This window comes from Xenopus tropicalis, chromosome 1, assembly GCF_000004195.4.
Source record: "Xenopus tropicalis strain Nigerian chromosome 1, UCB_Xtro_10.0, whole genome shotgun sequence".
Lineage (NCBI taxonomy): Eukaryota > Metazoa > Chordata > Amphibia > Anura > Pipidae > Xenopus > Xenopus tropicalis.
The window spans coordinates 105,205,920-105,221,881 of NC_030677.2; the positions used below are offsets into that span (position 1 = coordinate 105,205,920).

The window sequence follows — 15,962 nt, forward strand, 5'->3', positions numbered from 1 at the left end:
TCCAGGTTGAGCAGATGCAGACAGCAGCAATACAGGGCATATATAAAGGCTGCCTCTTCTCTCCTTTAGTGGCACTGACACTGCGATCCATTCACAATGGGAAAGGTAAGTCAGAAACACAAAAATATCTTGATTATTCTGATGATTCCTAAATTCCTTCTTAACTAAGATGAACAATTTTTGCAATCTCATCTCCTGTATTCAGTATTTTAGTTCTACTTCTACAATGACATACAAAGATAACAATTTCATTGTTACATAAGATAAAGATACCATTGCTGTGATTATAACTGTTGAACAGGATTAACATTTTAATTATCTATGCAAAACTACTGGTTAAAGGGCATATACACCCTTTTTAAAAAGAAGGTTCACAATTTACTTAATTTCTCTAAAAATAATATTGCCCCATTTAGATAAAGATTTTGAAAACACTAGATATTCTGCATCAGTTATTATTCATTACATTTTTTTTAGTGCAAATTAAACTCCCAGTAGTGCCTATATACTAGTTTTTTCTTGTATTGAATTCATGTACATACAAATCATTTGTACAGTGTTGCCAATGCACATTATAAATAAGTGTGAATAATATAATAAATACACTTTTCATTTCCAGAGATGTACAAAAATAAAATGTTAAACCCTAATGTCTTTCTTTAGATCTTCTTCTACGAGGAAAGGAACTTCCAAGGCCGCCACTATGAGTGTGGCTCAGACTGTTCTGACCTGTCCTCATACTTCAATCGCTGCAACTCCATCAGGGTAGAGGGTGGTAACTGGATCCTCTATGAGCACCCCAGTTACAGGGGACACCAGTATTACCTCTGGCAAGGAGAATACCCAGACTTTCAGAGATGGATGGGCTTCAATGACTCCATCAGGTCCTGTCGCTTTATTCAAAATGTAAGTATTTGAAAGCTTTTCTTATACCACTCTAGACTTAAGCATAAGTAGGAAAAAATATTGCTTTGTAACACTGCCTTAAAAAGCACCTGCTGTTTATTGCTAATGGGATACATAGATCGAGTTAGATTCTGCCAAGAGTCCCCATGTAATTTTATTATGTTGTACTTCCCCAGGGGTGCAACATTAAGAGCAGTTATTACTTCTACATTTAAGTTATATTGTTTTTTGTTTATGATACTGAGAAATTAGATATTGATCTTTATGCAGAGGGGCCTAAAACCGGAATTATGGGGTAATAAAGGGAACAACATTATTCCAGTTCTATAAAGCCATAAAATCCAATCAGATATTTGTCTTCAAAGCTGGCCACAAAATTCTACTTAGTGATTGGTTTCTGTGGGTTACTCGACCTGGAGAACACATTAACACCATTTATAATATTAACCAATATGGTGTTTAACCAAGGAATAGGGAAGACAACTCTAGCAGCATGATATATGGGTAAATATAACAAAGCTATAGAGCTGAAAAGTCATTTCATACAAATGCTAAATGAGAACTAAACCTAATACTACACAAAAAACATCCCTGTACAATGCCCCACCCCAGTGCAACCCCCCGTACTGTAGAAAAGGGCCCTTGTTGGCCCATCTGTAAAAAACAAATACAGAGCTAAGAATTTGGGTTGGTGGCCTCCATGTCTGGCTGAATCACACCTTGTGAACCACTCCAAAGCATTTAGTGCACATGCTCCTGCTACGCAATGACAGTTGTACAGTGTTTGACAAGATTTGAATGGGGGTTTCTTTAAACAGTTTGCAGTATTTGGTTGGGGGGGTTTGTGGTCTGTGCAGGAGTTAAGTTTTACATTAAGGCCATGTGTACATGCTGTTATCAATATTAAGCAGGCAAATAAAAGAGAGTAAGACTGCCTAATGATTCCATTTTATGTTTTCAAATCCATGGCTTTTTTAAAAATAATTTTTAATATTTGTTTAAAGTACCATGGCCAATACAAAATGAGAATCTTCGAAAGAGGAGACTACCAAGGGCAGATGATGGAGTTCTTTGATGACTGCCCCAATACTTATGATCGATTCCGTTTCCATGACATTCACTCCTGCAATGTGTTTGATGGCCACTGGATGTTCTATGAGGAACCCAACTACAGGGGACGTCAGTACTACCTGAGACCTGGACAATACAAGAGATACAGCGACTGGGGATCCTCAAGTGCCAGAATTGGTTCATTTAGAAGAATTCATCACATGTTTTAAACAACATAAAAACATTGGAATGCAAATATGCTTGAGTTTTAATAAAAAAGACAAATAACACTATATAGTTTGATTCACTGTGAATGTGTTAAGGTGTTACTTTCAAGAAAAATCCTTAAAATCCCTATAAACTTCCATAGCTTACCCCATCTCCTTTCCCTCTTACAAATTAAACGGGTGAGAATGTAAGCATAATTTGATAACTTAAGTGAACAATTTTAAGAAATGTATTTCAAAAATATCCTAGATCATATATATATATATATATATATATATAAAACTGTACAGATGATAATCCTGGTTAACTCCTTGAGGCTTTAAGGTTTTATGTGTAAATCCAAAAATCACTGCATTTCTTTAAAAATAACTAATGGTTGCCACCTTGCAATGGCACTGATTCAATCTCTGCATATGGCAAATACAAGGCGTGTAAGAATTCACTCTTTGTACTTACTGATTTAGCACATCATGTCATTATGATGGTAAAACTTCCTATTTCTTTTTCTTTAATTGTTGCTTTGTGAATTCCTGTGCAATAACCATACCAGCAACACATTTTAAATGCTCTGCGATTAAGGTAGATTAAGGTGGATCTACCATTTGAAGATTAACACATTAATCTAATTGCATAGAAAACATAACACCTGGTGAATAAGAATAATTCTTAAACTCTCCCCACCGCACAACAAATCGTCTATATAGCAGCACCAGTGAAATACCAGTTAGAATTTTAAATCTTTTTAAGCATGCTGCTCCTCAAAACTATTCATGAAGATGTTCATGTATGACAAGTCAGAATTGGAGCCTATTTTGGCCTCTGAAGTTGCATACAAAAAGCACCAAATAAGAAATAATTATTTATCAGTACCAAACATAACAAGGGCACCAAACATTTGGCCTGCAGTGCAGTATGGTCCAGATCATGATTTGGTACACAGCCTCAAGCTGGCTCAAACCATTACTTAATGACTGTTACAAGATGTATTTTTTATGTAGGATTTCCTAACACTGCCAAAGGATAACAAAATGCTATACAAAAAAGTAGAAATAAAAGTAAACACTGTCACTTCAAATTTGCCACTATGGAAAGACTAGGCAGACAAAAGGGGTGCTTGTGTAGCATCAGCAAAACATGAACAATAGGTGTAATAGGAAACAGCTTGGTACAATATTCCCTTACATTATAAGAAATCATACCTACCTTCAGATATTATCAATAAGACATTGTATAGATTTGCTATACCTCCTTTGGTTTTGAGTTAATAGTATAGAATTTTTAACATCAGTTAAAGAAAACAAACAAAAAAATATTTTAACATAAATATTTGAGACAAAATTAATGTACAGATGTGTCAGTGTTGGCAAATCAGACACAATTTTGGTAGGTGCAGCACAGTTGTGTCAAGAGCATTGCCCCCTTTGTGATAGCAATGATGCCAATTCTGGAAAAAAACCAAGTTTGCATTGTGAAAAAAAACATGGGGATTGGGCACGAAACTGCACTTTGCTCACTGCACATGCTGACATACATGTGCCCTATAATGTCTGGCCCTACATTCATACAAATTATTTGAAGACCTTTACAGGTACATTTAGGGATAAGTTAGAAAACAAAGCAGTTTTTCAATTAGAAAGTCATGTAGTTAATTCTCCATGTCTCCTTAAATTGTACACACCAAATATGAAGAGGGTATTGCACAATTTAAGAAACACTGGTCTCTCTAGGCTCATGCTTATCTTCAAATTAAAACATTCTAAGAGCCCCTTTACTATGTGCGCAATGTGTGAACATCATAAAAAGCCCCATGTTTAGTCAGCCACATTCAGGTTATACTGTTTTGTGTATATATGATCGAAGGTTATAAGTTATTAATCCTGTTCCACAATAAAAATAGTTTTCTACATTAATTAACCATGTGTGTTACTGTATATGGATTTAATGATCCAACCAAACAGCAACTATATTGACTAAACCAGCGCTAAACCATCAGAAAAAAAGATCACTACTGTATATTACCATCTAATTTTAAAGTGATAGACACAATACCTTGTAGTCAAGAAGCAGACTGGACCGCAGGGTCTGCTTCTTCTGTAGTTATGAAGTTAGAGTGAAAAAATAGATTAAAAAATCCCCTCCTCCCCAGCTGCATTCTTACCTGTGGATGGGGACCAGGGACACAGACAGGAGGTCTTGGGATATAGGTTGAGACACTGAGTAAGAGCAGGTGTGCAAAGAGACCCTCGGAAGATTTTTTTTGCAGGGGGGCCTGGTGCTGACTTGTTACGCCACTGCTGGTAGTAGTAATATGTAACAACTGAATAAGTCACTGAACCATTGCATAATGTCAACTATGAAAAATTTCTAAAGAAACAAGAACCTTTTTATCACATTGGAGACTTAAGGGCTCTGGTACACGGGGAGATTAGTCGCCCGCGGCAAAACTCCCTGCTCGCGGGCGACTAATCTCCCCGAGTTGCCTTCCCTCTGCCATCCCACCGGCGAACATGTAAGTCGCCGGCGGGATGGCAGACGCGGCGGCGCGATTTCGCGCAAATCGCCGAAAAAGACTCGCGAGGCTTTTTCGGCGATTTCCCGAAATCGCCCCGCCGCGTCTGCCATCCCGCCGGCGACTTACATGTTCGCCGGTGGGATGGCAGAGGGAAGGCAACTCGGGGAGATTAGTCGCCCGCGAGCAGGGAGTTTTGCCGCGGGCGACTAATCTCCCCGTGTACCAGAGCCCTAAGAGGCTTAAGTAATGAACCAGGATTATGTAAATAAATGTTAGCTAGTTATATGTTATTCTAAGTCTGGAATATTGTTATGCTCACAATCTCCCCTGTTCCATTTTTAAGGGAAGAAACATTAGCTCAAAACTCAGTTTTGGGTCTTAATATGTTGATAAAGAGATGGGAATCCTAAAACATTACTTCTGTAAGCTGCTCCTCTGTATTAACACAATTTTTAATAAATATTTTATTTATTACAGTAACATTTAACATGCTGCCATATTATGACATTTATCTGTACAGTACATACAGTATGGTATTTGTAGGACTGCCGTGATGGATACATTATTAATCATGCATACAAACAACAGTTGCAGTATCAAATAGGTGCTGAAACTTTGAAGGCATTAAATCTAAACATATATTATAGGGCCTTAGAATCTCCACAGGGTGGGTGTACCAGGTTCCACCTTTAGCCACTGTTAATAGTTTGGAGTAGAAAGACACATTTAGCCATTTTAGATTCAGGAGAATCCAGAAAAATATATATGAATTTCTGGGATGGATTTTTGATATTTTGTTTGGCTTTATGCCACATAAAATGCAGTAAATGTGTTTGTATGCCTTATTTTTTATTTTAGGGCCACTTGCTATGGTAAATGTTTACCCCATATTTACAATGGTTTATCTCAGTATGTCATAAAACATGTGTGGGAGATGAGATGCTGCAAAGTGCAAGTTTTGAGGCAATTTTCAGAAATTTCATCTAAAGCTTCTAACTGGCTTCTGACATGATTTTGCTGATTTTGAGTAGAGAGACATATTTACTTATTTGGGAGAATGTGCAATTTCCAAAAATATATGGCTTTCTGAAATAAACTTACTTGTTTGTGGCTTTACCTCTCATAAAATGCAATAAAACCCTGGCATTCACATTTATGTCTAGGATGTTTTATGTTGATCACTAATGACCTATGGGAGACAAGCGCCTATAAATTGCAAACTAATTTTTAAAATGTTTACAGATCTTAATTAAAAAACACTAAGGGGGCGAGTTATCAACATTCAAGTTTGATTTTTTTTCACACTACAAAAATCTCAAATTTGAATTATGGTTTAAAAACTCAAATGTCTGGTATTTATTAAGTGAAAAAAACATGTCAATTTAAATGTAAAAATTCACCAACTAAAAGCTTGCAAGTTTATATAGAAATCAATAGGAGTTGTCCCAGGCAATGCCAAGCCATATTTTTAATTTGAGATACTGGGGCTCATTTATCAATGCATCGCAGCACACAAACCGACGCAATTATGATTATGCGCCATTTTGTGGGCACACGCAATTGCATATGCGTTACGTTGCGTTGGTTCATTTATTTTTCCGCCAGTTCTTTTTATGCACATGTCGCAAATACTGGGCAATAATGTCGCAAACAACTACATGTTTTTTGGGGGTGTGGCTAGGGGCGTGTTTTAAGTGCCCAATTTTTGCGAGAGTGCTCCCTTTGCGCCTATATATGTGCTATTTGCGCGTATATAGGGGCAGATTTGCGCAGGCGCGGCTGCATTTAAATCTTTACGCCTGTTCATTTGTGGCGTATTTCTGACTGCGCGTTCTTCAACATTTGCGCTAGTGTATTCGCAGATTTGCGCTACAATAACCTAATTTAGGTATGTCATTAATAAAACCATGTTAATGTTAATTTATGATATGTTGATTAGCATTATTAGAAAAATATAATTGTTAATTTGTTTACAATATTTAATAACATTTACCCTTTTTTTTAACTTTGTCCTTATCTATAAAGGCAGTTTCCCTTGTTAATGTGATGGAGCCTTTCATATCTTTTTTCCATTTAAACACCAACTGACTGGGTTGTTAAGTTAGGAAGTATATAGTTGGTACGGGCTTATTAGAGCATTAGCTTGCGCCAGCTATGCACACAATTTATGACAAGTTTTGCGTCGTCATATGTGCAGTTTTGCGACATCATATGTGCATGTTTGTATGGCACAGCAGTTTGCGTCAAAACTAGCGCATGAAACTTTAAGCGACCGTGTTTGCACTATACTGTTAAATATGCTTATGCGCAGGGCAAAAGTTTTGCCTCTGCGACTATTATAGCGCTGCGATGCATTGGTAAATGAGCCCCACTGAGTTTTAGAAAACCAAACTCAAATTCACAAACTCGAAAATTGATTATCAAGCCCATAAACCTAGGAGAGAATTGCTGGTGGGCAGTTTGCAGTAGAAAGACCACGCTGGATTCATCAGAATGTGGTTTTTCCAAATATGTATGGTTTCATGCTGTAAACCTACTGGGAAGCTGAAAATCTAACAATATATACATATATATATATATATATATATATATATATATATATATATATATATATAGTTTTCTGAGGTAAACTTAAGTCCCACCCTAGTAAATGCTCCTAGTTAAAGAGCATAGAATTCTCTGGCACACAGAGCAATCATATTTTGGATGTGGGGATTGGTTCCCACATTTGTACGCTGAAAAGAGGGAGGACAAGACAAATAAATAAAAAAAATTTGAAAAGATCCAAAGAATAGGATATTCTAAACCATTAGCATTGCTGAAAATTTGAGAAACTCTGTTGCTCAGCCCACATGGGATATAGAAAGTCAGGTCCTCAAGAAACAGTTCTTTTTTCAGTTTTGAGTCACTAAATTTAAGGGCAATTAAATTGGGCAGATTTTAAAAGAATGAAACTGGCAATGTGGAAATTTAAAACACCATCAATTCTGCACGCAAAAGAATCATATAATATCGTTCGTCAAAAGCCACTGGTTATATTGTCTCCCTATAGCTTGTGATATTTTAAGATGTATGGTTTTATCTCTGAATTGCACTGGACAAAATTTGTGTTAGAAGTTCTTTTTTTGCTGCATACTTTCCAATCAGGATATATCAGGATAATGTAATATATATATAGCAGGATATCATCAGAATAAGGGCAAGCTAACCCACAGCCCTGATAAATAAACCAAAACATATTATGATTTATTAAAAATATAGACACAATAAACTAGATGAATATGACAATACACTCTGATCTACATCGTGTGTTCTTTATAAAAACAATGGCAGCCATTCACTCACTAATGAATAATGGGTAAACCAGGAAACCTGGGTAGCTCTTTAGGTACAGCTATGAACACAGGTGCCAGTAATCAGAATGGGAAAGGTAAGCCAGACAATGGAAATATACTATTTTTGTCTCTGTTTAGTCATAATGCCACAAAGGCACCACATAAACTTAGATATTAAAAAATCCAAAGATTTCACTTACATGCTGCTGTGATTTTTATTTATTGTATTGTGTATGCAAAAGTTTCATAGATACTGTATATATTTGGAAAATATTCACACTAATTAGAGTGATTATGATGGTATATGGGTTCATCAAAGATGCTTGGCATAAGTTATTATATTTATACTTCTTCCCACTCAAGCTTACAGATATAGTAAAGTACATTTTAGACTTTTTCCTTCCAAAGCTTATATTGGAAGTTGTGGCTTTACTTGCCTGCATTTGCTCTGTATAAGAACATTCCAAGACCTATAATGAGGTAACATTTTTTAATGCAATCCATTTTGTTATTGAGATTAAAATCTTGAAGAACTATGTAGATGAATGGCACAGCACGTACTTTTATCTATTAAAAAAACATATTATAGCTTTGGAATCTGAGGAATGATAAAAATCAGATTTTATACATGATACACAATTTGGATATTGGTATTTCCCAGAAGATCTGCATTCTTTATCACTACAGAAAACAAATCTGTAAAAATATTTTAATGTATAATACATCTCTTCAGATCTTCTTCTATGAAGACAGAAACTCCCAAGGCCGCCACTATGAGTGCGGCTCAGACTGTTCTGACCTGTCATCATACTTCAACCGCTGCAACTCCATCAGGGTAGAGGGTGTTAACTGGATCCTCTATGAGCACCCCAGTTACAGGGGACACCAGTATTACCTCTGGCAAGGAGAATACCCAGACTTTCAGAGATGGATGGGCTTCAATGACTCCATCAGGTCCTGCCGCTTTTTCCCCAATGTAAGTATTTGCAAAGTTATGTTCACACGAACAGCACATTTCCAATGAAGAAAGCTAAAAACAGTGACCACAGTACCACCACAACACCATGCAATACAATAGAAAGTCATATTTTAGTTGAAACTTACTATTTTCATGAAAAACGTTTTACAAATGAAATCATTGGAATAGGCCATATTCAGTCTTGTCAGAGTTCAACTGTGTAAAACAGGGTTTTTGATCAACATACCCAGGGATGCGGATTCACATAAGTATAAAAGAAGACAAACATGAAAATGGAAAGTGAAGCAATAATGCAAGTTCTTTTAAAGGAGAAGGAATGGTAAAAACTAAATAAGCATTATCAGAAAGTTCTATGTAAATACAGCCATAAACACTCACAGAAAAGCTGAAATGAGTCCTCTATCAAAAAAAACACAGGATTTCTTCTCTTCTTTTGTGTATACATGACCTTCTGTGTCAGAGTTCCTGTGTTAAGAACAATCCTTAAGGGCATAGCACAAGTCTGCGCCGTTTGCTCCTTTCTTCCCCTTCTTTTTCCTCCTCCCCCTTCCACCTCATCTCTCTCCCCCTCCAAACTGTGCTGTATTCTGAGCTACCAGCAGCTAGAGACCAAGCTATAATGGCAGCTGCTATCTTAAACAAACAGAGAGAGCTTCTAGGGCTGTTTACTCAGGTACTATTGTAACTAATCTATTCACAATAAAATGCCAAAATGCCTTTCTTTCTCCTTAAAAGACTCTTTTAGAATTACATTAAACTCACTCATCCCTAACAATTGCATGCTAAAACATGCAATGGAATAACATGATTAAAAACAGATTGATTCATATTAAACACCAGTCATCTAAATGGGCAGACTTCTGGTAGGGCTCAAGTTTTGAATAGCACTGACAATAAAGAGATTTCACTAAAACAGGAAGATTTAATTTACTTCAAAATGCATAATACAATCATGCAGCATATGTAAAAATAAGATACCATTTTTAAAAATATAAATATTTTCAAAGTATTCAACATTTTATATGGCTAAAAAGGGTATATGGGACTAGAAGTACATGGTTAATGTGTATTATTTTAGTTTAACCCATTTAAATATATATAAAAATATAAAATGACAAGTATTTATATACAATTTCATATTCTCCTGTTGTATTGCCATAACTATATAATGTACAAACTGCAATGTTTCCATGTATGACATACATATTCTGCCAAATCAGAATTGATCTAAGCTACAAAGAAAAATGTCACAATATGATTTGCTATCTGATTTACACCTTGAGTTTAAAACTTCAAAAAAACAGTAAAGATAATACATAATAGATAAATTATTTTATATAGGTGTTGACAGGGTCTTGATATTTGTTTTATTTATTTTAAGCACCATGGCCAATACAAATTAAGAATCTATGAAAGAGGAGACTACCAAGGGCAGATGATGGAGTTCTTTGATGACTGCCCCAATACTTATGATCGATTCCGTTTCCATGACATTCACTCCTGCAATGTGTTTGATGGCCACTGGATGTTCTATGAGGAACCCAACTACAGGGGACGTCAGTACTACCTGAGACCTGGACAATACAGGAGATACAGTGACTGGGGAGCCTCAAGCGCCAGAATTCGATCATTCAGAAGAGTTTATCACAACTTTTAAACTATCTCAGAACTCTAAGAATGCAAATATATTAATAGATCAATAAAAATGGAATGTTTCAAATTACCTATTTATGTATAGTTTATTTATATATGCAGCAAAGCTTTAGCTAAAATGTTATCATTGTGGTTTAATGGATATGGCCGTGCTTCCTTGTTTGGAAACATCCAACTAACTTTCACTATGAAAGATCACATCAGGTTATGTAGACCTAGGAACTTGTTTATATAGAATGGCAAATTGCTCAGTCCTTGAGTTCAACCAACAAACTTAAGTAGTTAAGTAGCTGTTTACAAAGATCCATTCAGTTGTACATATACAGTATGCAATAGTATGTAAGCAATAGTATGTTAATTTGTTCATTTCCAAACTGAAGGAAAATATATATGTTTCTGCAAAATTATATATGTCTGCTGCAAAACATATTCTTATATTTTGGGCTGACTTTGAAGATAAACTCTGAAATCGGTGATAAAAGTGTAATGCACCTCAATGCAAATAACCAACAGATATATTTAACATTTTATCTGCCAGTGCCCCTTGGTCTTGTCAAACCACATATTTCCAGTAAACATGTGGCACAGTATAGAATATAATGGAACTTATAACCACAAAATCTGTGGCATTAGCACAATGGTAGATTTGAACCAGTGCCATGGATCCTACAACATGTGGAACACAAAGGAAATAGTTAATCTGACAGTTGTATTCCTTTCTCTAAAGAAGAAAAAACATTTGTAGTTCATTAGCCCTAAATCATGTGGCTTCAAGCCACAAATATATATAGTGAATAATATGCAGAGTAAAGTCTTTCATTTCTGGTGGAAAGTGCAGTGGAAAGATCATTGTATATTACTAGTGATGAGCAAAATTTTTTGCCAGGCATGGATTTGTGGCGAACTTCCGCGTTTTGCCATTTGCCATTGTGTGGCAAAAAGAGTTGAACAGCTGATCCACTGTTCCTAAAACAAATTTTTTCTTCAGTTTGCAAGGACCTAACATACTAGTTTCTATCTTCTTTTTAAGGCACTTTTTAATTACAATTACTGGCCCACAGTAGCTAACTAGGGGGTGCTTTAAACTTAAAAGTCCCCCCTTTTCCTTTTCTTTTAAGGCAGCAGACCTTACTCCAAGGGGTACATTTACTAAGGTGTGAAGTTTCACCTCTGGAAGCTTTGCCACACTTCGTGCAAGTACTGTATATACTCGAGTATAAGCAGAGTTTTTCAGCACCAAAAATATGCTGAAAAATTCACCCTCAGCTTATACTCGAGTCGGGTGAAATAAAGCAGGTTTTCAGAAAGATCTCACCTGTACAAGCCCCTGCCAGCGACTGCGATTAACATTCCCGCTCCCACCAGCCCCGCCAGGCTACTTAAGAGTGTGCTCTTCTGCGCATCTGGGTGGAAGTGACATCACGCGCCCCCCCTATGTGCACGCTTCTCTCCTGGGACCCCCTGCCAGCGCTTCCCATTCCCGCCAGCATCAGTAGCCCCATCAGTGCCAGCAGCCCCACCAGCCTCAACTGCCCCACTAATAGTGTCTTTTGCGCCCCAGGGCGGAAGTGTGCCCCTGCAGTTTCTCAAGGTACTGGGAAAATACAATTAGATAGCTGAATTATTATTACTAAAGTTATAATTAAAGTTATAGTGACATTTACTGAGCTCTGGGGACAAAATAAATCATTTTCACTACATCCCACCCATGCTTTTATTCTTTAATTTAAAATTAATTGTTTTTCTTTGAAATAAATATTTAATAATATATACCCCACTGATGCCTCAATTAATGTCATTTTATTGGTATTTATTTTGATTACTGAAACTTAGCAGTAGCTGCTGCATTTCCCACCCTAGGCTTATACTCAAGTCAATACGTTTTTCCCGTTTTCTTAGGTAAAATTAGGTACTTCGGCTTATATTCGGATCGGCTTATACTCGAGTATATACTGTATGTCAGGCATTAATTCATGAGGAATACACTTATTCACTAAAACAGCAATTTTCATCACAGCAAGAGAATGCTGGCAAATTTTTGCCAGAGTTTTTTCGCTAGTGTGTACTTTTCCTAGCAAATTCTGTAGCAGCAGTTTCATATGCTAGCGTATATGAGCTAGTGTTTATTAAAATCAGTGGCTATATACAGGACAGATAAATGTATTTATTAATGATGTTGCTAAACTTAGTGAAAGTGCCCAATTATTTTTCTAAATGTCCATGGAACCAAAGGGAAGACTAACTCTCTTGTCAGCTGTAGTAAGAAAGTCAGATGCAGAAAAAAATATTAGTGTTACAGTTCAACAACAACATTAATAAGCTATTTCTAATAAACTGCAACACAGGGGTTGCAATCTCTGAGTGCGTTAATACCTGGACCAACAGTATAGATATGTTAATGACTTTTATGAACCACAAACAATTAACAGATTAAGATAATATTACTTAATAATAATCATTTGAGCATTTAAAACAAAAAACAAAAAAAAAACATCTTTGTGGGAGGATGGCAGCATGTGACCACATTACAGGAGGTAAAAAAATTGAAGTCAAATATGTTTTACATTTACAAGTTATATAAAGAACTTAAAATATAAAAAAGCATGCAATTTGACGCAGGATAAGACATTTTTGTTGAAATGCAGGATTTTATATCACTGATACAGTCACTTTGGGGATCTAGCTTCATCAATTTACAAGTCAGAACAAGGCAAAATAGATTTTGGTGAAAAGGAGGCGGATAAATTACAGAATTTTCTCTTCTTCGCCTGAGCGAAAATTCTCCTGGCAAAATGGCGTGGTGTGAAGATTCTCTAGTACTGATTTTTTTTCCCTAGCAAAATGTCTCCTTAACATTTTGGTAGATCAGCGTATGAGCTGTGAATTGTCTTTTTGGCAAATTTCCCTTTAGTTAATGTGCCCCCAAGTCTTTCAAGGCTATAAATAATACTTGAGGTTATATGTTTTTTATTAGCTGTTTAACCCTTACAGGAATATTTATTAAATTTATCATATTGGTGGTTCATGATAGTTAATACAGGTATAGGATCCGTCATCCGGAAACCCATTATCCAGGAAGTTCCGATTTACAGAAAGGCCATCTCCCATAGACTTCATTTTAATCAAATAATTTAGATTTTTAAAATTGATTTCCTTTTTCTCTGTAATAATAAAGCAGTACCTTGTATTTGATCCCAGCTAAGATATTAATCCTTATTGGAGGCAAAATAATCCTATTGGGTTATTAATGTTTGATTTTTTTTAGTAGACTTAGGGGCACATTTACAAAAGCACGAACGCTCCGAGCATATTTTCGCCGATTTATTTGGGCGTCCGCACGACTTTTTCGTACGGTGCACGACTTTTTCGTATGCTGCACAACTTTTTCGGACGTTTGCACGAAAAAATCGGAAAGGTTTTACCGCTGTTTACAATTGTTTGGTACGAAAATTTCGTGACTTTCGGGTCGCCAATACGATATTATCGTAACTAATACGATTTTTTCGTAAGCATTTTCGTGATATTTGTGATTTTCCGAAATTTTTGTTTCCAATGCGATTTTTTCCCATTTGTGATTCGGATTCGTGGATTAGTAAATGTGCCCCTAAAGGTATGAAGATCCAAAATAAGGAAAGACCCCTTATCCGGAATATCCTTGGTCCCAAGCATTCTGGATAACGGGTCCTATACCTGTACGGAGAAATACACCATACCCAAAAGAAAGAACATAACCCAAAAAGCCAAGAGGGATTTTATTGCATAAGGAAAGTGAAAACACCAAAGTCCCAAATCCCATGCCAAATATAACAACTGACATATAAAAGGTCAATACAAAAATATATGTAAAAGGCTGTATCACTAAAACATAGAGATTTGCCCACTAATGTAAAACAGGCATGCCTGAGTCAGGATTCATAAGGATTAAACCAGCATAATAACACTTTATACAGACTATATAAGCAATACATGTAAATAAAAATGACGACACTGAACTGAAGGTCAAATTCAAAGATGCTTATCAATCCATTATATAATAATAAATACACGTACAGTATTTAGTTCCATATATCACACTGTCCTTTATACAGTGTGATAGATGGGAATCTGTATATAATCACAGTTACAGTATATTCAGAAACTTAATTGCCCAAAAAGGAATTTGCCGTTTAGTTAATGTGCACAGAAATCTTTCCAGGTTATTATATGTTTTTATTAGCTGTTTAACCCTTACAGGAATAATTACTAAATTTATCATGTTGGTGGTTCATGATGGCTAATACAGGTATGGGATCCGTTATCTGGAAACCTGGATCTGTAATCCAGAAATCTAAATGATTACAAGTACTTAGTTCTATATAGCACACTGTACTTTATACAGTGTGATAGATTGGAATCTATATATAGTCACAATTATATTCAGAAACCTAATCAAATGTACTATTTAAATGTCTTACTGTATTGTCAGTCTTAACAATGAAACTATGATCTCCAGGAGTTATACTAATAAATTCAGGACCTCATTCACAGAGTATAGAGCCACCACCTGCTAAAGAATTACCTGTGACTTATATTCCTCTCCATCTTAGCAGAGCTTTTCAAGAAGAATTGCAAATAGTCTTGGAGGATATTGTATTTAATGTATTGATCCTTTTAGCTTCTTTTTGGGGGGGGTTCAACCTTCTGTAAACGTCATCATCTACATTTTCATTTTTTTTCACCAACACTGGAGAAAATGTATGTATGTATGTATGTATAACTTTATTTATAAAGTGCCACAAGGGTACGCAGTGCTGTACAGTCTTACAGAATACAAAATTACACACAGGGAGGACGAGTGATATAATAAATAAATACAATAAATACATATATGTATATATATATATAAGTACCATGTGGTATGAGACACAGTAGGAAGGAGGTCAGGCTAAAGGGCTCCTAAAATTACTCTAGAGATGTCACCCCAGTGTTAAAGCAGCCTGAAAATGCAAATGTATGAAAGGTATATAACCTTACTTCCTTCATCCGTTGTAATACGGAGACAGCTGTATATGCCCTGCACTTTGAATGTTGTATCAGTTATGTAGAGAAAACATTTAGGTGACTAGAAATAAGACTTCTTGAACATTAACATTACATTGGAGTTAAAATATAATTAAATGTTGATGCTGTCTATTCCATTCTTGGTTAGTAAATGTGAGTTTTTAGCCCTCGGGAGTGGTCCTTACACACAGAATGCAGCTACAGTAAATCAAGAAGGATTCATTAGTAATCTAAGACCATGGATGGACTAAGCATGGAT

General features: G+C 35.9%; 2 protein-coding genes across 2 annotated transcripts; both read left to right on the top strand.

Annotated features, from left to right (window-relative positions):
* Positions 1-2,249, top strand: crygdl.37 (crystallin gamma D like gene 37). The gene is made up of 3 exons (XM_018097066.2): positions 1-105; positions 664-906; positions 1,911-2,249. Exons 1-3 carry the CDS (start codon positions 97-99, stop codon positions 2,184-2,186), a joined length of 528 nt encoding a protein of 175 aa, XP_017952555.1. The 5' UTR covers positions 1-96; the 3' UTR covers positions 2,187-2,249.
* Positions 2,250-8,117: 5,868 nt separating this feature from the next.
* On the top strand, positions 8,118-10,667 carry LOC116412008 (gamma-crystallin-1-like). The gene is made up of 3 exons (XM_031905083.1): positions 8,118-8,126; positions 8,765-9,007; positions 10,392-10,667. Exons 1-3 carry the CDS (start codon positions 8,118-8,120, stop codon positions 10,665-10,667), a joined length of 528 nt encoding a protein of 175 aa, XP_031760943.1.
* Positions 10,668-15,962: the final 5,295 nt, after the last annotated feature.

Excerpts from the sequence above, each read along its gene's own strand:
- crygdl.37 (XM_018097066.2), top strand. Across the intron at positions 907-1,910 it reads CCTGTCGCTTTATTCAAAAT|TACCATGGCCAATACAAAAT; the intron begins GTAAGTATTTGA and ends ATTTGTTTAAAG.
- LOC116412008 (XM_031905083.1), top strand. Across the intron at positions 9,008-10,391 it reads CCTGCCGCTTTTTCCCCAAT|CACCATGGCCAATACAAATT; the intron begins GTAAGTATTTGC and ends ATTTATTTTAAG.